Source organism: Clavelina lepadiformis, chromosome 7 (genome assembly GCF_947623445.1).
Source record: "Clavelina lepadiformis chromosome 7, kaClaLepa1.1, whole genome shotgun sequence".
Lineage (NCBI taxonomy): Eukaryota > Metazoa > Chordata > Ascidiacea > Aplousobranchia > Clavelinidae > Clavelina > Clavelina lepadiformis.
In genome coordinates this window covers 15,156,121-15,179,252 of record NC_135246.1, presented here as the reverse complement: position 1 = coordinate 15,179,252, position 23,132 = coordinate 15,156,121, and the positions used below count along the sequence as shown (strand labels likewise).

The 23,132-nt window shown below is 35.0% G+C and overlaps 3 protein-coding genes across 8 annotated transcripts; all 3 read left to right on the top strand.

Annotated features, from left to right (window-relative positions):
- Nucleotides 1–164: 164 nt before the first annotated feature.
- LOC143466172 (uncharacterized) lies at nucleotides 165–17,900 on the top strand. 6 transcript variants are annotated; one of them, XM_076964805.1, is made up of 23 exons: nucleotides 165–281; nucleotides 7,127–7,478; nucleotides 7,571–7,662; nucleotides 8,119–8,472; nucleotides 8,786–8,906; nucleotides 11,398–11,438; nucleotides 11,616–11,795; nucleotides 11,954–12,160; nucleotides 12,237–12,314; nucleotides 12,442–12,543; nucleotides 12,632–12,724; nucleotides 12,956–13,048; nucleotides 13,178–13,270; nucleotides 13,338–13,430; nucleotides 13,648–13,740; nucleotides 13,854–13,946; nucleotides 14,116–14,208; nucleotides 14,278–14,370; nucleotides 15,346–15,438; nucleotides 15,861–15,942; nucleotides 16,307–16,368; nucleotides 16,532–16,658; nucleotides 16,781–17,900. In XM_076964805.1, the coding sequence occupies exons 2-23, from the start codon at nucleotides 7,145–7,147 to the stop codon at nucleotides 16,792–16,794; spliced, it is 2,631 nt and encodes an 876-aa protein (XP_076820920.1). In that variant the 5' UTR covers nucleotides 165–281; nucleotides 7,127–7,144; the 3' UTR covers nucleotides 16,795–17,900. The 6 variants fall into 6 exon arrangements, with proteins under 6 accessions (XP_076820920.1, XP_076820921.1, XP_076820925.1 ...); XM_076964806.1 differs by lacking the exon at nucleotides 165–281 and having other exon boundaries at nucleotides 7,144–7,478; nucleotides 11,401–11,438; XM_076964810.1 differs by lacking the exons at nucleotides 165–281; nucleotides 12,632–12,724 and having other exon boundaries at nucleotides 7,144–7,478.
- Nucleotides 301–7,127, top strand: LOC143466171 (putative E3 ubiquitin-protein ligase HERC4). Its single transcript, XM_076964804.1, has one exon. The coding sequence runs from the start codon at nucleotides 2,702–2,704 to the stop codon at nucleotides 5,807–5,809; it is 3,108 nt and encodes a 1,035-aa protein (XP_076820919.1). The 5' UTR covers nucleotides 301–2,701; the 3' UTR covers nucleotides 5,810–7,127.
- Nucleotides 17,901–18,396: 496 nt separating the features above from the next.
- On the top strand, nucleotides 18,397–21,454 carry LOC143465249 (RING finger protein 32-like). The gene is made up of 8 exons (XM_076963444.1): nucleotides 18,397–18,531; nucleotides 19,158–19,347; nucleotides 19,454–19,552; nucleotides 19,824–20,008; nucleotides 20,169–20,293; nucleotides 20,431–20,634; nucleotides 20,819–20,965; nucleotides 21,044–21,454. The coding sequence occupies exons 1-8, from the start codon at nucleotides 18,511–18,513 to the stop codon at nucleotides 21,279–21,281; spliced, it is 1,209 nt and encodes a 402-aa protein (XP_076819559.1). The 5' UTR covers nucleotides 18,397–18,510; the 3' UTR covers nucleotides 21,282–21,454.
- Nucleotides 21,455–23,132: the final 1,678 nt, after the last annotated feature.

The window sequence follows — 23,132 nt, the reverse complement described above, 5'->3', positions numbered from 1 at the left end:
CAAATATTTATTTATAAAACAAGTCAACCATTTTTAGCTTTAATTTTAACAAAGTTTAAACCCAGAACCCATCTTTTTATTGGCCGATTGATTAGACCTGATCATTTGGTTCTTTGCCGTTAAACAAAAAATGACGTAACGTACCCATGACGAAATTTCTGTGCTGACGCGCCATGATCGTAATGATTGTTGTGTTATGTTCATTTTTTGACCTAGAGAAGCAAGAGTCCAAGATCTAAAGCAAGCAACGGCGGCCCTTTGCAATACATTGCAGCAGCACGGTGACAACATAGCCTACTTTTATAAATATGCGATTTAATGTGTGAAAATTATTCAAACGTTGTTTTCCGCAAAGCCCAGTGTTTGTGTAAACTTGAGGCGGCTATAGGCTTAGCCTATCTCGATTCTTGACTACCGGTACCATAAAATTGGCAGATTGTGAGATTGGCTCATCCCTAAAATTTGCCAACACTAATCTGAGGAAGTGCGGAAGTTATGACATTCATCTGCAGAAATGAGGAAGTCGCAATACTAATTTAATCTTCGAAAACTCACCAACCTAAAGTTTTATTTTTCATGACTAATTTACCTGCAAAACTTCCACCGACTGGTGTTGCCATTTCTTAACTTCTACAGACTTGTGTTAACCCCAAAATGCGCTAGGTCAGTTTTATAACTTGATGACAGTTTTTTATTTCATCTAAAGTCCTATACGTTATCAGAATAGTTATTAAGACGTAGTCTATTTATCTAACGAGCATTTGCACCACCTTGCTTCATCTCTGCTCCAGACCTGGTTGCCCAGTGTTAAAGCTTTTAATGCATTTTGTGTTTTGAATTTTTGTGGTATTTGGAACTGTTCATGAAGACCGTTGCAAATCCGACAACAAGTGTAAAATTTTGCCAAAATCTGCTTCTCTGCCCTCATCAAAAACTGCCATACTTTCCAGTCTAAGCTAGTGTATTGCGACGCAGATTATCAAACTTGATTTGCATTTATCTGAAAATCTGACAATAAGCTATAGTATTTGTATTCAAACCAGATTGCTACTTCTACACAAGGCTATAGGTGTGTCAATATGTGCGGGATATCAAATCAATTTCTTGAAAAATTTGCATGACATGCAATGATCATATTTATGACAAACTCAAGAATCAAGGCTGTGCTCTATTGTATGCAAACTTTGATAGAAATGTATAGATGTATGAAATGATACTGTAAATACAGTTACAATGTGCATGCAAAAGGTAAAAGTGCAAGTGGTAGATCTTTAACAAACTTAACAGACTGGTTTTCGCACATATATGCACATTACACAATGTAGGCTACACTATAAAGTTAGCAGTTTGATCTGATGGTTTGCACCAGTGCACTGTCACCTTTCTTACCTTTTTATGTATGGATCTGTGTTATAATCAGGATATCAAACCGCAGTTTAAAATGGTTAGTCTTAACAAATTGGTAAATTTATGATGATGAAAACGTTTTGCAATCCGATGAAAGGTTATTCTTTTTGTTCGGTTTTATGTGTTTAAGATGTATAATTAATCTATTAAAATAGAATTGCAGTGATTTAAATTGCAGTAAAATAGCCCAAGTTTATTTGAGAAAAAATAACAGCTCACACTTTTGTATCCATATTTTGCATAGTTTGAAGAAATATCTTACTATGGAAACATAGTAGAAAGTCTTACCAATTATATGTGCAGACTATTTTTTCTTGCATACTTTAATTTTTGGTAGAAAACTAGGCAAGTCTGTTTGAATACGAATTGAATGAATTTTTGCATGGTGCTCAATTGACTCGTACGTTTCAGCTTAACAATGGCCTGGCAGGCTTTTAATTAGTGTAATGGAATCGGTAATAGGCTTATTTTAACTATCAAACTGCATTTGTTATTGAGATAATTGAATTATGAAAATCGGCATTTTTGGTTACTTTGCGCACGCAGTTTGTTGCTGGAAATGAGGACTGTGGACAAAAGATTTTTTGACATTAAATTTGAAAGACAATTTACCAGTGCTTATTTTTATGTACATGCTGGTGTTTGAATGAAACTAACCAGCAAAGCAAGCATGGCCAATACACATTATCTATTAATAACTAAAGATTGCAGAAACTTTGCTTGTCAAAATTTTATCCTTTGTATGCATGATTTTTACCAAACTCTACCTTAGGCTTACCTTTTAATCTGCAGGCCTGTAGCGTATTTCTCCATCCTCATGTATTGTTAAGAAAAGTAGGTTGTGTACTAGCTTTAATAGAGCTGGTAGCATTTCTTGGTAACAAAATCAGGGTGTCAAAAGAAAAATCTTTGCAGCTTCTTAAAAAGTTTTATTGTGTATGTTTTTGCATTTAAAGTAGCAAACTCATTCTGTTTGTTTATTAATGAACATTTATGCATACTTTTGACTTGCGTCTTGAAGAACCTTTTGTGTACATGTGATACACGTTTCGTTAAGGAGTAATTGTATGTGTTTGAGTAAGCTGGAAATCTGTTGAGAAATAGCATATCATGTGCTATCAAACACATAACATCAATCTATAATATAAATATTATTATAATTCTAACAGAGCTATTTGTGAAAGCTAAATGTTGGTCCGATAACCTGAAAAAAAATATCTGGTAAATGCGAAAAGCACAAAATCTGCCAAATGTCTGTTTGTAATTTGCATTTATTCTGAATCAAAATCTGGATATGTATTCGTGGGGCTCCAACAATATTTCAAGATTTTTTGGAAGCAAATCAAATGCCCTACCAACTAGGCTGCCTTTTTTTGACAAGAAAATAGTCAAGTTTGTTTGCATTCATCAGTTTTCAGTCATCATTTTGTTAAATGATGGTTCTGTGCATACCTATGGTAGTGCAAATGATGTACTTGGTCATTCTGAGAAAGAAAGCAAAGTAAGTGCCTTGGAAACAATTACAGTAGTTGCTGTTAGTGCTGGTGGTGGACATTTCTTCGCTATTGATAACAATGGAAGGTTGTATGCATGGGGCCTAAATCTTCATGGTCAACTTGGTTTGAAAGACAGTAGCAGCTTTAGTGTACCTAAATTGGTAAAATTTTCAACTTCGCCCAAGATAGTTATGGTTGCTTGTGGTCAGGAACACAGCCTGTTTTTGTGTAGTAATGGTACCGTAATGTCTACAGGCAACAACAAGTATGGTCAGTTAGGACTGGGTGCAAACCATGAAAACATTAGTGAAGCAATGCCCATGGTTTCTTTGCAAGGTATACCGTTTTTACAAATTGCCGCAGGATATTGGCATAGCTTTGCTCTTACTGCATCTGGAACAGTGTTTGGTTGGGGAAGAAACGATTGTGGCCAACTTGGTCTTGGTCATACAACAAATTCAATGGATCCAGCTCTACTGAAATCACTACGCACCCAAGTCGTGACATTTATTGATGCTGGTGAAAGTCACAGTGTTGCGCTTACAATAAAGGGTGGTGTGTTTACCTTCGGATCTAATGCGTATGGACAACTTGGTCATGGATTTGCAAAGCATAATCCACCCACTGTCAATCCCCGCATGGTCTTTGAATTAATGGGTAAAAAGGTGACACAAATTGCCTGTGGTCAGAATCATACCATGACTTATGTTCCAGATGGCAATTTTGGTCATGTATATGGGTTTGGAAATAATTCAGAAAATCAGCTTGGTTATTCAGCAAAAGAAAAAGAGAACTTTCTTCCTCATTCTTTATCATTTCTAGAACTACCATATCTCCACACCAGTAATAACTCCATGGATCACAGTGGTCTTGAAATGTCAGTTTATGTGAAAGAAATTGCAGCTGGTGGTGATGGATCCGTTCTTATTACAAGAAATCTCAATGTACAAGCGTCAGATTTTTGTGAAAAAATCAAACACAGCTGCATAATGTCCATATCAAATGAATTTGTTGCTAAACTTGAAGCTTCCCCTGGTAACCAATTGACTCCAGATGTTGCCAAATATTTGGACGTTGTAATGTCATCGCAATCATGTTTGAACGCTTCATTTCTCGCAGATGATCACGTGAAAACGACCCCACATTATCATGGCATCAGCCTTATGGCAGCTCGCCTTGCTTTTTCGAAAATTGGCGACTGTAAATGTGAACAAGTGTCTTCCAAAATGGCAGCTCATCTGAACAGTAACCTCATACCCAGTCTTAAGGCCAGTCCACCTGACATTGAAGCCTTAAGGTTATATATCCATCTCCCTGAGTGTCATCTTTTTACTAACTCTGAGTATTATGAACTGATTACAATACCATTTGCTATGAAGTGCATGGCATTAGTCCCACCTGCAGCTAAAGTGCTTAATTACTGGTATGCAACTTTGGAGCCAGTTTATTTTATACGGCCAGTTGATCTTTACAAGGAATCAATTGAATATATTCTTAAAAAGCCTATACCAGTTCATTATCCTGAAGTTCAGAATTTTCTGCGAGCTGCTCTTGAATTTTTGGGCAAATTGAACCAAGTCAGTAACAGTATGGAAAAACCTATCATCCCATATGAGAAATTTTATCTTCCCTGCATTACTGATCACATAAATTTAGAAGAAGATTATATGAGTTGGCTAAAAAATAATCGTGTTTCATTTTGCAATTATCCTTTTATCCTAAACTCTGAAGCAAAAACCTCATTGCTACAAATCGATGCCACGTGGCAGATGCGGGTGGCGTTCAGTGAGGCTCAAACTCGAAACGTTGCTTCCATCTTCGGTCTGCCTGGAAATCATTCAGTTGAACAACCAGTCTTGGAATTGGAAATAAATCGCCAAAGTTTGGTGCAAGAAGCTTTAGCGAAGCTTGCACATGTTGACATGCACAGCTTGAAAAAGCCCTTGGTGGTCACTTTTACTGGCGAAGAGGGCCAAGATGCTGGCGGTGTACGAAAAGAGTTTTTTATGCTTATCCTCCAAGAAGTCATTGATCCAAAGTATGGTATGTTTCGTTACTATGAAGATTCAAGGCTGATGTGGTTTTCAAACTTTGGCCTTGAAACCGATGCAATGTATTTCTTGGTTGGTTTATTATGTGGGCTGGCTATTTATAACAGCACAATAATTGATATCCAGTTTCCACTTGCTTTGTACAAGAAGTTGCTGGGAGAAAAGCCCACACTTGCTGATCTGCATGAACTAGATCCCACGGTAGCAAAAGGCATGCAGCAGTTGCTGGATTACAATGAAACTAGCCATGAAAATATTGAGGATATTTTTTGTTTAAATTTCACTGTTACTACCGACAATTTTGGTGAAAAGAACACTATCGACCTGGTTCCAAATGGCTCCAGTATGGCAGTTACAGGACTAAATCGCAAAGATTATGTCGATGCTTACTTGGATTATTTGTTTAACACATCTGTGAAAGATCAGTACAAAGCGTTCAGTGGGGGTTTTCTGAAGGTGTGTGGTGGAAAAATATTGAAGCTTTTTCGACCTGTTGAGCTTATGGAGATGGTAGTTGGTAATCAAAACTACAACTGGGAAAACTTTGAAAAGCAGGCTACTTACAAGGGAGAGTATTATCGCAATCACCCTGTGATTGACAGATTTTGGAAGGTTTTTCACACCTTCACCTTAGATGAAAAGAAACAGTTCATTTTATTCTTGACTGGTTGCAATAAAGTACCAATTAATGGATTGAAGATTACCATCCAGCCCATGAGAACAGGGGCAGGCCATTTGCCTGTTGCTCACACTTGCTTTAATTTGTTGGATTTACCACCATATGAAAGCACAAAAGATATAAAAGAAAAATTAAAACTTGCGATGCTTAATAATCAAGGATTCCATTTGGCTTGACGCATTGTCTTTTTTGGTATATACTGGTATATCTGTTGGGTCTATACATGTTTTAAAAAATATTTTGTCCATTAGAATATTTGTTTGTGAGATCACATCATGGATAGGGGGTTATACCCTTTACCTTTAAACAACTAACTGATTCCAGAAACCGTACTATGACTGTAATTACCAATACTTGCAATGCCAAAGTGTAACCATGTCCAAAGTAAAACATATAGAATTGTTGCGCCGTTTGTCTGCTTGATATGAATGTTGAAAGATACTCTTAGTTTTAGATTTTTTCACATAAGAATTTGTTAAGTTCTAAATGGTACTTTCGTCATTCCCACTGTCGCCCATTGCTATGTGTTAGTAGTGCAATTATTTGGCATGAGATGACTGTGTCTTATGTAATCTTTTGTATCATATATATGTAATAAATTTATACTGTAAAAATGCAATATGTATCATAACTAGGATAATTTGAAAGTGATCTTGCAAATCCGAAAGTTATTTTAAGCCATTCTAGTTTAGCCTTTCTGTTTCATTTGTTGTGCTAGTTCAATACAGTTATGTTGACCTATGCTTCCACAAAATTTCTAAGTCAGTTATATACGTTTACATATGTGTTAGTTCATAGTTAATATCCATTTCTTATAGGTAGATAATTGCACAGTCCTACTGCTTTTTGATCTGTGATTATGTATTTTCATAGATATAGATTCTTTATGCTTATTTCTTCATTGATTGTAAATTTCAGGCATTTACTTAATACAGCCCATGTATATTAAGCGAATGTGAGCAATTTCAATTTCATGAAAAACGATGTCACAGTGTGTGCGCTAAGAAAAGTTTTTCTTTATTATTGACCCAATATCTGTTACTGTCTTCAGTTCAGTTTTGTTGGCACTATTTTGCTAATCACTAAATCTTTCAAAACATTACTGCAATGGGTGTGATGCTTCATCACTTTATTCTAATTTATATGTAACTAAATGTAAGAATAGAAGATTTTACTACATGTTGGTACATAAGTGTGTCAGCTTTATGTTTTTGTTGTTGATGACTGAATGACAAACATAGGTTCAACCATATAATTTGTATGAAATACACTGCTATATTGCAAATATTACAAATAATTTAATATGTATGTAATGAAACATTTCTGATGAGTTCCACTTTTTTCGTGAAGTCCATTTATTCTTTATGATCCCTGATTTTTCTGGGGCAGCTTGCATTCCAGTGCTTACTTTCTCAGCTTGCATTAATTATTTATCATACTGTATATATTTTTATTTTTTTGCTTTAATTTACAACAAAGTGCAATTGATATAGATTGAATACTGTGGGGGAATGGAAGATCAAAGCATTGTGGATTTGTCACTTGACAGCTTTATATCTCCATATAACTCCCCAGAGAAGACTGTCATTGTGAATAACACCATCACACAGGATAACACCAATGACTTCATTGAAGAAAATGTTGTGGGTTCTGTTGTGCAAACCCTGTCCAATACAGAGCGACACATTGGTGCCGACAGTTTAATTTTAGACTTACCCAGTAGCAATCCTAAAGTGCCAAAAGCTTGCCAATCAGTGGATAGTCTTGAAGCTGTTGAAAATACCTACAATAACCATCTTGCCAAAGGAGATTTCGTAGCTCTACCAGCCAACCCTTCTATCACTGGTGAGGTGTAATGAATTTTGTGTTTAGTTGGTGTATTTCAAATTCCTACAGTGCATTGCATGACAAGTTTATTTTGTGAATCGTCTTTGTAGCCATTGGAATAGATGTCAATGCTGCCAATGATGTTAACAATCATAACATAAATGAAGAAAAGATCAATACAGATATATGCAATGATTTAGTAGTAAGTATAAATGCTATAAAATATACCTTTGATATATTTAAATCATGCCTTTTCAAATTAATTTATTCCCAAGCATTGAATATGACCATATCGTATTCACTTGATTGTATAGGAAGCCACATCACTCGCATGTACTGTTGCTAAAAAATCAATTTAAATCATTCAATTTAACAATTAAATTGATATGTAAGGGTACAGTAAGCTGATTTGGTATATTAACTCTCTGCAATATTCTCTCCATTTTCTACCACTAAATCACAAACAGCAGACAATATGAAACTACATTATGAAGTATTAAAAAAAAAAATTAAGTTGTAAATCATAATAAAAAACCTTGTAAGCCACAACTTACAATCAAGTATATACAGTATAATAACCAAAACGTTTAATTTTTTTTGGTCCATTGTGTTGATAAACGTTCATGTTTTTTTTGTTTTTCTACCCACATATTTTTAGAACAAGCATGACCCTGCAGCTGGTGATCCTGTACCACCCCTACTGCCAGAAGCTGTGGGCCCTAAACAACCAGATGTCAATCAAAATTCACAAGCTCTGATTAATCAACAATCAAATTGTGACAATTTTGAACCAATGAGCAATGATCTTGGAAGTATGAACACCGGCCGTGACCCAATACAGTCAGAGCTAGCTCTAACAATGTCGGCTGAACCTTCCCCTACAAGAGAATTTATTGCTGTTAGTCAGGATGCCTCATCGAATAACACTGATGAAGGTTTTCAATCCAAAGCCAATGACCAGCAGATATTACAGGAAATGCTAGCTACATCACCAACAGATCCGGAATATTATGTAATACTATGAAATATACAAATAACGGAAAATGTGCCAAGAAATCAGATAAATTCATATTGTTTAAAATTAAATCAACTTAAAGTTTTGTAGTTTATAAAACACAACCTCTAGATGTCGCTAGTGAGCAGTTAAGTGAAAGTTATGTGCTGGCCTATCTGTACCTACGAAATTTGACGAATGAAATGCGTCTTGTTTATTTTCCACACATGTGATACCACACAGCAAATATATTCGTCCGCCCGTTAACATTACTCACTTTACTTCGTATAAGGTTTGTAGGAAAAGTTATTATCACAGTATTGTTTCGCAGGAAATGACAAATTCCGAAATGCTCACGGTGTCACAAAGAATGGAAGCCGAATTCCGGGAAATGGTTCAAAACGAAAAGCTTAAGAAGAAACTTATTTTGAAAGGTTCTACCCCAACACCAGGTGGGTAAGAAGGAGCCTAGACCAGATAATTGTCCCTTGTTCAAAATTCATACGTCATAATATTTATAAATACGGTTGATTTATGTTGAGTTTGCCGAATTAATTACAAATCCGTTTGTTTGCTCGCATGTATGCACTTGGTGATTTTCTGACAACGCTGACTACCGACAAGGTTTTTAGTTAATATTATTCACGCACGTTTCTCAAACCCTATGTCTGGCATTTTTCAAATTCGTATAATCAACGCTAATCGTCATTATTAAGTTTCACGAAACTTGGACGGAATCGATGGCCACTTCGTCGAAGTCCGTTACAATTATTCGCATTATACTTTTGCTTAAGGTTGAGAGGGCTTTTAACAGACATCATGAGTGTCTTGCTATTGTTCCAAGACGTACTTCAACGTTATAGACCTCGCATTAAAACGTGCTTCGGTGAAAAAAACACCAATCGAGTAGTAAAACAAGCGACTTAGGTGTAAGAAACCTTTCGGAAATACCCATTGCTATACCCCAAATGAACTTACTCCTCTTTCCGGACGACTTATCAATCATACAATCTAGTTCTGTAAGTGTCAGCTCGTGAATAGAATGTGTTGTTAAACAGAGAACCAAGCATACATACAGTTCATACAGACGAGTCGTTCATACAAGGGCTGTATTTGGTATGGTGAGGATGTGTAACCTACATTCCGTATTTTGTAATAATTAGAGTTATTTTTAGGTTAATTGTATTGTCATTTTTTGAAGGGTTAATTTACATGGAAATAGCATCGCTATAAAAAAAATTCCAACCCTAGCTTTGCCAGAGGCAGGCTGTTCCGTAAAATAGTATTAAGTTGGAAACAAAAATATATTGCGCGAGTATAATCTCGCAGACTAAGTTTAATGGAGCAAAATAAGTGGGAATTGATTACTAATCTATATTACAGCACCTGTTTTTTTAAATTAACGCAACGTACGCCGACAAACTATTGGTGTTTAGGTCTGACGAATAACAGGAGCTAATATAGAAAAGTTTCAATTTTCGTCTATCAGAAGATATATTGCGCTTCCGTACTTCAATATTAAACACTTGAAATCGTATACTTGACCAGAATGTTTACTATACAGTCGTATTGTATCGGCTTGTCGAAATCTTAAAGGTTGTTGCGCACTGAATCAACTTCTGATAAGTGATGAATATTCTGCAATCGACGCTGCAAATATATTTCCATTAGCTTATGACAATGGCGTAGAGGTGTAGGCAGTATTACTGTCGATTACATCATTGTAATATTGATTTGCCAGATGCAAGACGTAGTTTAAGCTCAGGAGCTTTGGTTTCAGTATTATGCGGGTGAATTTGACAAGGACGAATAGCGGAACTGCGTGAGATACGTTGGCTGGGTTTTGGTTTAGACGTGAATTTGTAGCCTAGTGATGCGTAAAATGTGACAAAAACATGGTATCCTGGTCAGCGCTCACGCTACTTTCTCTTCCGAAGTCGGTCTGTGTTGTTAGAGCTTTGCAGCTTCGTTATGTTGTGTTATTTGTGTACTTTGACGACATTATTATTTGTACATTTATGTTAAATCCAATCAAAAAAGAAATCTTTTAGAGGAACGTATGGTCGTAGTAGTAGTAGTACAACAACGATATTCCAATAAAATCTGGAACAAAATTGAGTGATAGCCAAATTCCACGTATCGGAATCGAATGGTGTTTTGCTTGAAGTAGAACAAAGCGCTTGGTGTTTTGCCAAAGAGTCACTATAGTTTTATCGTTTCAAATTCCGTTTTAGGCGAGCAGTTCCCTTCCACACCTTGCTAGGATGTATTGTTAAGCTGTTGACGTGTTTGGTGAGATAAAATATGTTTTTTTACCTTTTCCTCTTGGTCAGAAGTTGACCGTTTTGAATGGAATGTTTTTATTGCTTCTGCTGTGTAGAATAGCCATTGTCCATACGTTTTCCTCTTAGAAAAGTAGCGACTCTTGAAATTCTGTTTGGATAAGACAGTCACACTACACAAACCACTTCAAGCTTTCATAAATATTTTATAACATCTGTAGCCTTGACAACAAAGCTGTACTTAGTATATTTTAGTCCATTATGCGTAGATTTATCCAGATTTCATGGTGACAAGGTATTTTTCTTCTTTCATAAATGTGTCGATTTGGATATTTTTGCCAGAATGGTGCAGTAGGTACAACCAATCAAAAACATATGTTTCTTTTTGTGTAGTGGAGTGTTCTGTGAAAGGATTTGTTGCTAATAGGATTAATTGGACCAGCTTTTGTTAATTATTTCGTACAAATTCTGGTGTAATTATTTTTATAGTCAGTTGTGGTCATGCAGAAATATATCAGGGATATTTGACTTTACGCTTGTTGCTGTTTCTTCACTACTTCTATCTATTATTTGTAACTTAGTTTGTGATTGACTGATTGCATTGTATTTCCGTGGTTTTCTGAGGAGTTTAGTTGGAAAGTAACATATTCTTTTTACTCAGAAGCAGCAGAAACCATCACTGTCAATTCCATCAGTGAAAACGTTAGTCATTTCATTCATTTGCAATAGATACTCCTAAAGCATTAGTAATTTTTGTGTTCGTAGTATATAATTTAGAAGTAGATAGATTTTAGCACTTGATCAATTCCAACGTGCAAGACTGAAGCTTTCATGTTTAGCAGAAAGTATAGCTATGTTAACATCTAATTTTATGTCTAGTTGAATACTACTGCCGTTTACACACAAGAAAGCGAAGAGAAAAACAAAATAATAACAAGTTCTCCACAAAGGCAGAAGAAGACTGTTTCTTCATTGCCCCAGAGAAAGGTTCTTGCTGCTAAAAACATACAGTTAACAACTTCTCCAAGGTCTCAAACTAACCAAAGAAACTTAGAAAAGGTACAGATTTACTTTGCTAGAGTGACCTTCAGTGACATTTACTTTATTATTCATAGCTTTATGGCCCGTATCTGTTTGTTTGACTACGGAATGTTACATATCTAAATTACATTTTCTGTGTGTAATTTGTAATGTTTTGACATATATGTGTTTTCTAGGGTTCAACTAGACCGAAATCTTTTACCCCTAAGACAGCTTGGTCTATATCTACAAAACCGAACAAAACAAAAACGGAAACACCGGCTAAATCATTGACTCCTACTACAATCCGTATCACACAATCTGCCCCTTCAAATCGCCGTCCAATCTCTGCAGTTGCTGCCAAGACTAAGGCTGTAGAAGGGCGTGAAACAGCAGAGAACCAAGTAGGTGCAGCATATTACCTGCCTATCGCGCTGGTGTAAATTGATAGCATTTCAAATGTTGTTTACTTTTTTCAAGACCCCAAGATCGCGACCATCGTTCTATTCTTCAAACCAGACTCTTTCAAGCAGAAGTAGACCACAGAGTGCTAATAGTGTGAGCAATACTTTTACAGAATAATTCTTTTAATTGTTCCTTAATCAAGGCATTTATCCTACCTCCACACATTTCATTTATATGATGGTTAACTTTAGACATTTTTTAAATGTATTTGTTTATTCAGTCAACATCTAGCATTGGAAAGCCGAGGATGCCAGAAACAAGAAACATACAAAGCAAAATAGGATCCCTGACCAATGCTAACCACACTCCAAGCGGGGGAAATGTAAGAAATATTTTTACATTTTCTTACAATGTTATTGATATAGTAATGAAAAGTTTCATTTGCACGGCCGTCTGAAAATGTTTCTTAGGTAAAAATCGAGACCAAAAAGTTTGATTACAGCAACGTCACATCAAAGTGTGCTTCAAAAGCAAATATAACCCACACCCCCGGTGGAGGAAAGGTGACCACTGACCAGATGCAAAGATTTTTTGCACAGAAATTATTTTAATATATAGTGGTAGCGTTAAATAACGAAAACATGATCTGAGTAGGCAAATGTTATTTTAAATATATTACTTACTGAAAAGTTTTTGTGTATAAGTGCGATAAACACATGGTTTTGTGTGATTGTTACGCTTGCATTAATAAATTATTGTGCAGTGCTGTATACCCTGAATAAATCTTTGTTTAGGTCAAAATTCAAAGCAAAAAGTTGAACTTTGCAAATGTTGAACCAAAATGTGGTTCGATGAACAATGTCACGCATACTCCTGGTGGAGGAAATGTAAGTTACATAATCGTCTACCTTCTTGTTTGATTTTTAACTTAAAGATTCCAATAACATAATTTGCAAACTTTTGTGTCATTTAATATCGAGTAAATGGAACATTTTTTACTAAAAATACTTTTTCAGGTTAAAATTTCAGGAAAGAAATTAGATTTCGGAAAGGTAACATCAAAATGTGGATCTAAAGACAATATTAATCACACTCCAGGTGGTGGAAAGGTGAGGTAGTGATTGTTTTCATAAATTAAAAATGGATTGTATGATTTTACCAGTCATTAATTGCCAGGTTAAAATTGAGCACAAACGGATAAATTTGAGCCATGTGGAGTCAAAGTGTGGTTCTCGTGACAATATTACCCACACTCCAGGAGGTGGCAAGGTACTTGGTATTTAAATTATCCAAATTCCTCTTTATAATATTTAGCTGAAAGAGAAATCACTCAAGCATTGTTTGTCAGGAGCTTAAGCTATTATCAACAGCTTGGTTTGTGTAACTGATTGCATTTATTGGAATTGTGTATAATGAAAGTAGCCATTATATTTTTCTGCAATCAATCAGATGCATTTATATTTTGAGAAAAAAATCATATTTGTAGGTTAAGGTAGACCACAGAAAGATAGATCTAAGTAACGTACAATCAAAATGTGGATCCAAAGACAACATCACTCATACACCAGGCGGTGGAAAGGTATGAGTTCTCTTTTGACAAAAATTGTTCATCAAGACTTAATCACACACTTATATTTTGTACAAATTATGAACTTGCCAGCAAAAAGTTATATCTTGTCATTTCATTAACAGGTGAAATTAGAACATAAAAGGATTAACTTGAGCCATGTAAAGTCGAAATGTGGTTCCAAGGACAACATTACTCATACCCCTGGCGGAGGCAAAGTATGTCTAGTTATGCATTGTGTAACTCACTTTGACCAAACTTACACCTGGTAATTTATATGAGTTATATATAAGTTCTTCATGTTTTAGTTTTGCTGATCTTTTTTTTTTCATGTGAAAATCTTGTTGGCTTGAATTTAACGTAAATAGTACTGCAACTCCCTTGCAGGTTAAAGTTGATTCGAAGAAGCTGGATTACAGTCAGGTTACTTCCAAGTGTGGGTCTAAAGATAACATATGTCATGAACCACAAGGTGGCAAGGTAATATGAAATAGAAAAATTTGAATATATTTCTGTACTAGGAAATTACCAAATTTCTGAAACTTCCAGGTTAAAATATTTGTGAAGAAGTTAGATTTCAAATCAGTTTCTTCAAGAGTGGGAAGCCTGGACAATATTCAGCATTCGCCAGGAGGTGGAAAGGTAGAGAAATTAGCAAAGACAGACTGTTAGTGACCGTTTTTGTTGGGATAGCTTGCTACTGGAGCCTAGAACAAGTGACTTAAGAACTAACCCTGGTGCTTGTAGAATCTCTCAGTGTTTTGTAATATTCATTGTCTAATTTCCCAGTCTAATGTTAAAACATGTTTTAGTATTCATCTGATAATAACTTACATTTGTAACAGTTAAAGTATCAATACTGACAAAAAGTCACACACTTACATTTCCCTGCTTTAATTGTAGTTTCTTGCTTTAATACTTCTCTAATTCTGATAGATGTTGATTACATAATTTTCTTTGCACTCACAACACCATAAATACTCACTGAGCAAGTGATTAACCAGGTGATGTGGCAGGGCCAGCAAGCTTTAATCTCACTCGCTATTTCAGCAATAACAGCTAGACATATTTAGTTGGGTTGGTGGCAGCATTTGACTAGGATTTACCTGAATATTAATTTGTCTGTGAATTAGGGGTGACAGCTTTTTTAATATTTCTGCATTTATTAAAAGGATGTTGGAAAAACTTGAGTGGTTTGCATAGCAGCTGTTTATGAAACTTACCAACTTTTCCCTAACTAACATCTTTAGTGTATATATTTGAATGGTTTCAACTATGCATTAGTTAAAACCATAAACTTGTCACGTATTTAATCTAAGCCCCGTATACCTTTTCAAAATGCCTTGTTTTCCTTCCTAAAAACTACCAATTTTGGTGTGTAGTTTTTACATGTTTCGTCATTGTTATTATTCAGTCAATATATTATTGACACATGGTAAGAATTTTAACGTTACTTCTAAACTTATGATATACCAGTACGTGAGATGGTTGTATTTATGGATTAGGCATTTATATAACTGTACTTTACCCTTCTGAGGTTAAGCAGTTAAAGTTACCTATTTTTGAAACCATTTTTTGTACCATCTGCTCACTGTTATGCTTCCATGTTGGCTGTAGGTCAAGATATTTTCAAAGAACCCTGACTTGTCCCATGTTTCGTCCAAAATAGGCAGTAAAGACAATATTCACCACACACCGGGTGGAGGAGAGGTAAGGCTGTATCTCACTCAGCCTGTGGCACTTTGGTTGATGATGTTTAAGGGCCTTGTTTGGGCCTTTCTACCTAGGTGTTATGCTGGCATGCAGCTTTGTTTTTATTAGCTATTCCATTCTCTACTTTTTCACTGTTTTGATGTGCTTGTAAGTTCACTAAACTGTGGTATAGTATATAATATGTTGATGTATAATGCCTGATGGGTTTGATTCCTTTTGCTAGCTTCATGGTTTTATTGCATTTATATCAGCACTTCATGGGTAGGCAAACTTAAGTTGCAGTAACCCAATGTAATATAGTTTCTCATGCAACAAAACCAGCTTTTTGAAGTAGCGGAAACTATGTATTTGTAATGAAGCACCTAAACTCTTGAAACTTTTTATTTGGTAATAGTTGCATGATTCTTTGTTTGATTCAGGTGAAAATTACCAACAGAAGCATGGATTTCAGTCAAGTCTCGTCCAAATGTGGATCCATGGACAATGCAAATCACCAAGCCGGTAACTTGACAATTTTTTTATCATCAGTGATAAACAAGGAGTTACATATAAATATGTGCCAACTTAAATACATGCTATGTTATAAATGGGTAGGAACGTAAAATGTTAATAACTTGGTTGAGATTTCTGAGGTTGTAACTTAGTACAGTTGTACAGTACTAACAAACGGAGAGTTCCCGAATAGGCAAACACGACCAATCATGCCATAGCTCATAATTGTAATATTCACGCATGAGATAAAAGACACAGAGGAGCGTGGCTGTTCCGAGGCTACTTTACGAACATAGATATCTTACTTTACAAACATAATAGGCATCTTACATATACTGCACCTAACATAGAAGAAAATTGTTTGCATTTTTAGGCGGTGGAATGGTTCAAATATTTAATGAAAAGCTTGCATTCAATGATATAGCACAATCAAAGGTATTTCTATGCATTCATCTCAAGTTTAATATGAAAAGTAGATTTAGACATAAACGTTCATACTACTTCCTGAAAAATCATTTATCAGCTTAGCTGCGTTAAGTAATACTGAATAAAAATAAGTATCAATTCTACATAAGTCTTTCATTGCAAAACATTCAAGGTGGGTTCCCTAAACAACGCCAATCACAGACCAGGTGGAGGGGATGTTGTGATTTTTGATGAAAGACTTGATTTTAAAGAGAGAGCCGCTTGTGGGCGCATGGACAGCGGGATTCACACGTCTACCTGTATGTAAGACCTAGGCATCTTGCTCTCTACCCGTCATAAACTTGGCCAGTATATAGCTATTTGTTGATATCACAGTGGTATATTTTGTAGCATTGTACAATAACTTGGATTTTGTTTTCAGCGTCTGAGTCTTAAAATATACAACCACAGAGAAGAAGCTGTAAACCGGGATTGATTTTTATTATTTTTAGCAGGAAAAGCAGTATATTTTCCTATGTAGAATTGTACATGCATTTTATTCTGGTTTTATCTTTTATGAAGACACACCCATATAATACTTAATAGCAATACTTAGCAATAATAAGTACACCACGCCATTGCTACACAGAAGCGAAGTAGCACAAACTTAACAAATGCAATTTCATATACAATCAATCAGTGCTATAGCTACCTTTCATATTACATTACATATATTTAAATATATATAATACAAAAATAGTTCATGGGTGCTGAATTAATTAGTTTTCTTACAAATTTTACACAACAATATGTCGTACACAATTATACACGTATATGTCGCTGCTAGTTGATTATTTTGGTCCATTGTTGTCTGCACTGTACATTCGAAGAAAAAAAACATTTGTTACTGAAACGTTAAGTTCATTGTAGCAACATGTTAATACACGTGTAAACACTTTTTTATGTATTTTAGTTAGGTTGTACGTTGTGATTTTTACTTTTATCCTGTAGAGTTTGTAGTCTCATGTAATAACTGAATGCTGCACATCCCTTATGTCAACATTGAGTACTGTGATATGTTTTTTGTGCTGTGATTTACCTATACTTAGCTTGTAGCCGGAAAACGATACACATTTGTCGGTGTACTGTCTATGGAGCTACGTGTTATTAATTGTTATTAATAGAAGAGTAGAACGATACTATTTTAATTCGATTGGGCGAATCAGTTTTTATGTCTTATACTGCCATAGCCTTTCTTGACACTTAACTGTTCTGTACTGTTGATATAAGCTTAAAGAAAATAATATCATCGTATTGCTTAAACTTTCCACGTCCCCTGTGTAAAATGGATGATACGCTTGTTTGTGTATCAACATTTCTCGCCTGACATGCATTTTAGCTGTCTCTCCAAAGCCCAATGTTGATACTCTACCAGCTATGACTGTTTCATTACCCATGTGTATATACTCATTCGCTACTGCAAAGTAGCTGTCTTTTGTATTTTTATCGGTAGTTCGTTTTGGCAGTGTGAAATAAAAATTGATGATTTCTATGCTGTACAAGCATTTTATTAAGTTAATATTATTTGTTTTTCATTATAGTTATGTGAACCTTCTTCTTGTGAAAGGTACTATTCCACCCTAAGTAGGTCACGGTTGTTAAAGTTAGGTGGCTAGCTTAATTATAGGAGAATAGGTTGTGTATGCAAAAAGTTGATTTTAGCTAAGTAGGGTAAGTTGAGTTTGATTAGAAGAAATTTTTAGGTGGGTTATGTTATAAAATATAAGCTAAGTTATTCTCTTAGTCGTAGGTTAAGAAGAAGCTGTAAAAAGCAGTTTTAAAACCTTGTTCTCGTAATGTTTAATCGACAAAACACTTCCGTGTGCCTCCCAACTCTTTTCAAAACAAGTATTAAATTTTAAAATGTCTAGAAAGTTTACGTTTTTACTTGTCTCCTATCTCAACCAAACTTTTTTTAAATAGTAAAACCATAGACATTAAATCCCAGCATTTAAAAATTGTGATAAAACTTTTGAGAAATATTTCACTTTTACTCTAAGATTTCTATTATCTTTGCTCCCCGGCAACCTTCAACGCTTTCACAAATCGTCAGCTTTGACGTTTTTTATGACAATCGAGCTTGTGTGCATTTGGTAATCGTTCAAAGAAAGTATGGAAATGAACACCAAAGAGGTATTAATTGTACTGATTTAGCATTTTGCGCTGTAGTGATTGAATGCTTACCTCCCACTATTTTTATTTGTGGATGCATTCGGTTTTTGGTTAAGTAGACTGTGAGACCGAGACTGGAAAGCTTACAAAGCGAATACTAGAGTCTGACTTTTGTTGATTCTTTTCGTGTGCGGATAGCTGTTATCAAATTTGCGCATGAAGCCAGTTTTTTAGGTTAAAACTATAGAAAAGATTTTGCTATGCCCAAAAATGTGTGGGCGGGTGTGGATAATGTAATTTTTTTCCAAAAACTGCAGATAAAGTTAAAAACGAGTTCGGCTAATAACTTACACACTTTGCAGTTTGGTACACTAATTCTTGTTGAACATTTTGCAAATTAGAAGTTGGACAGGTAAAGCCTATTCGGCCAACACTTGGCAATTTCTGTTCCACCTTGGGGGGTTTATTTGGATATTAAATTATCTGGCACTCATGTATTATACTTTTTAATTGGAAGTTGATAAATGCGAACATAGTTTTTGGAATTTAATACCAACCTGTGTTTCACATATAAAATTCATAGTTTTCTCATTTCTAAAAGCTTTTCTTGTCATTTCCATACACATTAGTTTACTATTATTTTGCAGATGAATATTTCATCGACAACTTTAGCTGCTGTTGCACTGCAAGATCATCTTTTGCAAGACTTGCAGCTTGGAGACCTATCATTAGCAGATCCATTTAACACTAAGAAACATTCACTGTCACAAAAATTGAGATTTCAGGAAAAACAACGAAAAAATGCGCTTAAAAATATAAAAGCTACTGTTAACACAGGTTTTTACCTTAAATATATACTAGTGGAACCCTAAAAATGTGTCATTGTAATATTTTTCCTCACAAGTAAACCATCATTCTGTAAGTTTTAGTACTATAATAACAGGTTTAAAGAAGAAAAAATCCAACGGCAAGCAGATAATAACTGCATGTAGCGAAGAAAAAGAGTATGTTTTAGATCCACACCCAAAACCACTGTCACTAGGTAAGAATTTCTGCATTTAATCGGATTGCTTCAAAGGCTACTAGTGGAATAGAATATTGGATAGAAATTAGAAAATAAAATGTAGCCTACATAAATAACATAAGTTTGTCTGTAAAAATATGTACAGTGTACTCTAATGCCAGATTAAAAAATTAGTATTTGGACAAATGCATTGGTATCAAAATGAAAACAGTACTGTTACAGAGAAGCATCTTCAGTTGTTCTTGGTCCGCATTGACTTGCTTTTGATTTGTATACTTTCTTTTTTTAGCTCAAAAAATAGGACTAGTCCCATATAACAAAGACCAGAAACAGCTTCTAACAGAAGCTGAATGGAGTAATCTTAAGCAAACCTCAACTAACCGTGATGACTTTAAGAACCCATGTGCAATTTGTAAAGATGAATTTCGGTTGGAACATCAAGTGCTGTTGAGTTGTTCTCATGTTTTTCACAAGGTATTATAACTTTTCTAAACATTTGAAGCTATATGTACTTAATTTAAAGTTATTTCTTTTAAACCTTAAAATTATGTTGTTATTTTTGTTAGACCTTAATTAAAATTTTTAATGCTTCAATACCATAATGAAAACTGTCCATCCTTTTTTATTTACACAGGTTTGTCTTCAGGCATTTGAACGTTTTACAGGAAGAAAAAGTTGTCCCATGTGTCGACACAATAGTTACCAAACTAGAGTCGTTCATGATGGCACAAAAATATACAAGCATAAATCCGCTGCCAGGTTACTGCTTTATAACCATGAATAAACTAAATGAAGCTAAATGGTAGCTACAGTATTATATGTAGCCTAATATTAACTGCTTTTCTATTAAAATGTTTCTAATTTTTATAACAATTACTATCAAAATTTTTTTTAAGGATCCAAGCATTTTGGAGAGGTTATGTGGTTCGAAAGTGGTATAAGCATCTTAGAAAAACAGTACCACCAAAAGATCCAAACTTAAGAAAAAAGTTTTATCAAGACAAATTAAGTGAAATCACTGATCGATTGGTTGCAATGACATCTACAGATTATATTGACAGATTTTTAAGCAATATTGATCAATCAGTCTCCGAAAGCAGGTTTCTATTTGACTCTTTTATAATTTGATACTGATTCATTGTTTGGTAAATTAGTGACCCATAGCTCATCAAAGACCCATAATTCGGTTGAATAACCTGTAGTTAAATAAACATTTCAGAAAATTAAGTTCACTGTATCCTTGGAAGATTGCAGGCTTGCAATTCATTACAACCTTTTTTTTAGAAATGTTTTTCAATACTTTGACAAAAACCTTTTAAACCATTTGTCTGATCTTGACTGGAGAGAAATTGAAATGCGTGCTTTTGAAAGAGGTGCTACCGAATGCCCTATCTGCTTAAGATGCTTTTCTCTTGATACTAAACTCGCAGGGTAAGTTATACACAAAACAAATTATTTTTGTTTGCTCCAGTTATTATTTAGGTCATTTCTTATTTCATTTTATTGCAGTGAGAATCCGCATTGTCAAACAGAAAGAAAGAGCAAGGGGGACTTTCTTGCGTTATTATCTTGTTCTCATGTCTTTCATGCTGAGTGTTTGAATGCTCTCGAAATATTTTCTTTAGATGATAACCCTGTTTATTCACATGAAGATATGATTGATGCCGCAGGACTTTTAAGTCCGAGTATCGGACATAAGTGTCCAGTTTGTCGTTCCCTGTATTCTAAGCGTATTGTTTCTGTTTAAGCGAATTTTACAAAAAGTGTTACTAATTAGTCTACCTACTGTACTGTTCAACTTTCATACTGTAGTAGTAACTGTTTACCTTGGTTTGTAATACACAAACACCATGGAGAAAAGGGTATTGAGTAAAATTATTTTAACCTTTTATTACAAAACTATGTTTTTGTCATTATATGATCAAATAAAAATGAATTGTGAAAAATAACTGCAGTATTGCAGCTTAGGAATAAACTGATTATGTTTAGCCCGACTATAGAACAACAGCACAGGTTTAGTTGGCCATACGTTGATTTTAGAAGTAAAGGTTTGGAGGTTGGAATGTGTTTATTGCGTGTTAGGGTTCCATGTCTATCTAATCCTGGTTAGTTTAACTCCGATGGATAATAATTGGTTATATAAGTTGATTTAATCTGCAGAGAAGGCTTTTATACTACGTGTTGAAGCTCAAACCGTGACAACTGGGTTAAAAAGTATGACTTATTTCGCGCTATATTTGCGGCCAACTAACGCGAGTAGAAAGAAATCTTTTGCTCTATTATAAAAAGTAAAGACTAAGGTTTAGCCAAACTGATCTGCTCGACTGTAGTTAGTATTAGGGATGTGCCAAATCGAATCCGAGTATTATGCACAAATAGCGACCACTTTTGTTTTTGTCACGAATCCGAAACGCGTTGTTGACAGATCCGGGTCGTGATTTGTAAAAACTAAGAACATAAAAGCAAAACATTGAATTATTTGCTTCTTAGGTTTACATTATACAAACGGTGAAATGTTTGTGAGCGTTTTTGTAATTTCAAATACGCAGAAACATTAAGTTGATTCACATCAGTGAAGTGACAATTTCAAACATAACATCCTTAATTGTCAGGAACCTTGATCGAGTATAATGAACAAAGCCGGCAGATTCGAATTCGCCCGAATAAAAATGGTTTGCGCGACGTTGCTTAGAGGCTAAAAAGCTTCGTTCATCCGGTTTTTAGTAGAAATTGAAATGTAAACAATAAAGCATAACGCAAATATGTTGAACTTTTAGACAGTTTAATAACTTAGCTCAGCACAGAAATTCCTGTAACAAGTCCATGAGGATCTCTGCTATATAAGCGTGGTTTGCATTCATTTCAATAAAATCCTGCATTTTGTTTATGTTTTCAGTTGGGGATTTTAACTCCCGGGTTGATACGCGAGTAACAAAGTTTTGGAACCACTGCAATAGGACGATAAATTTGGTTCCAAATGCAATATTACAGCACAAAGACTGTGCGTGAAATGGCAATAGAGAGACAACAATTGATGTAAATTCAGGTTTTTATGTTTGGATGGTTATTTTATGTTTAATTGTCGAAAGAAAAACTTTCGTTTCATTGTCGATTTATCTTCATATTCAAACACACTGTCATTTAACTAATTGTGCAATAGGCTACTAAAACTTATTTTAAAAGCACCATGGGTTGCTGAGTGTTGTTATTCCATCACAACTATCTTGATCATAACCTACCTATTGTTCGGTAGCTATACAAAATAAAAGCGCCGCCAATTTATGACGGCGTGACATGCAGTCACATATGAAAGATTTTCCCATGGGGTTCTCTTTGGTTTTATGGATAAAATCTAAACCACAATTTTCTTCGACAATCTTGAGCGTCTTGCGCCGCTCTTTGTAAACGAACGTTTCCCAGGTCTACTCCCAAGTTGTTGGCTTTCTTCCTCAAGTTGTTTACGAGCAACGTTTCATTTCAAAGAGATGTTAGGTCGTTAGGATAAACCAGTATGTGCGAAAACAAACAAAGATTCGTACCATTCTCTTTCGTTCTTGCTGTGTTCGTTTTGTTGCTTTGGGCATTTTTTTAGACGGTA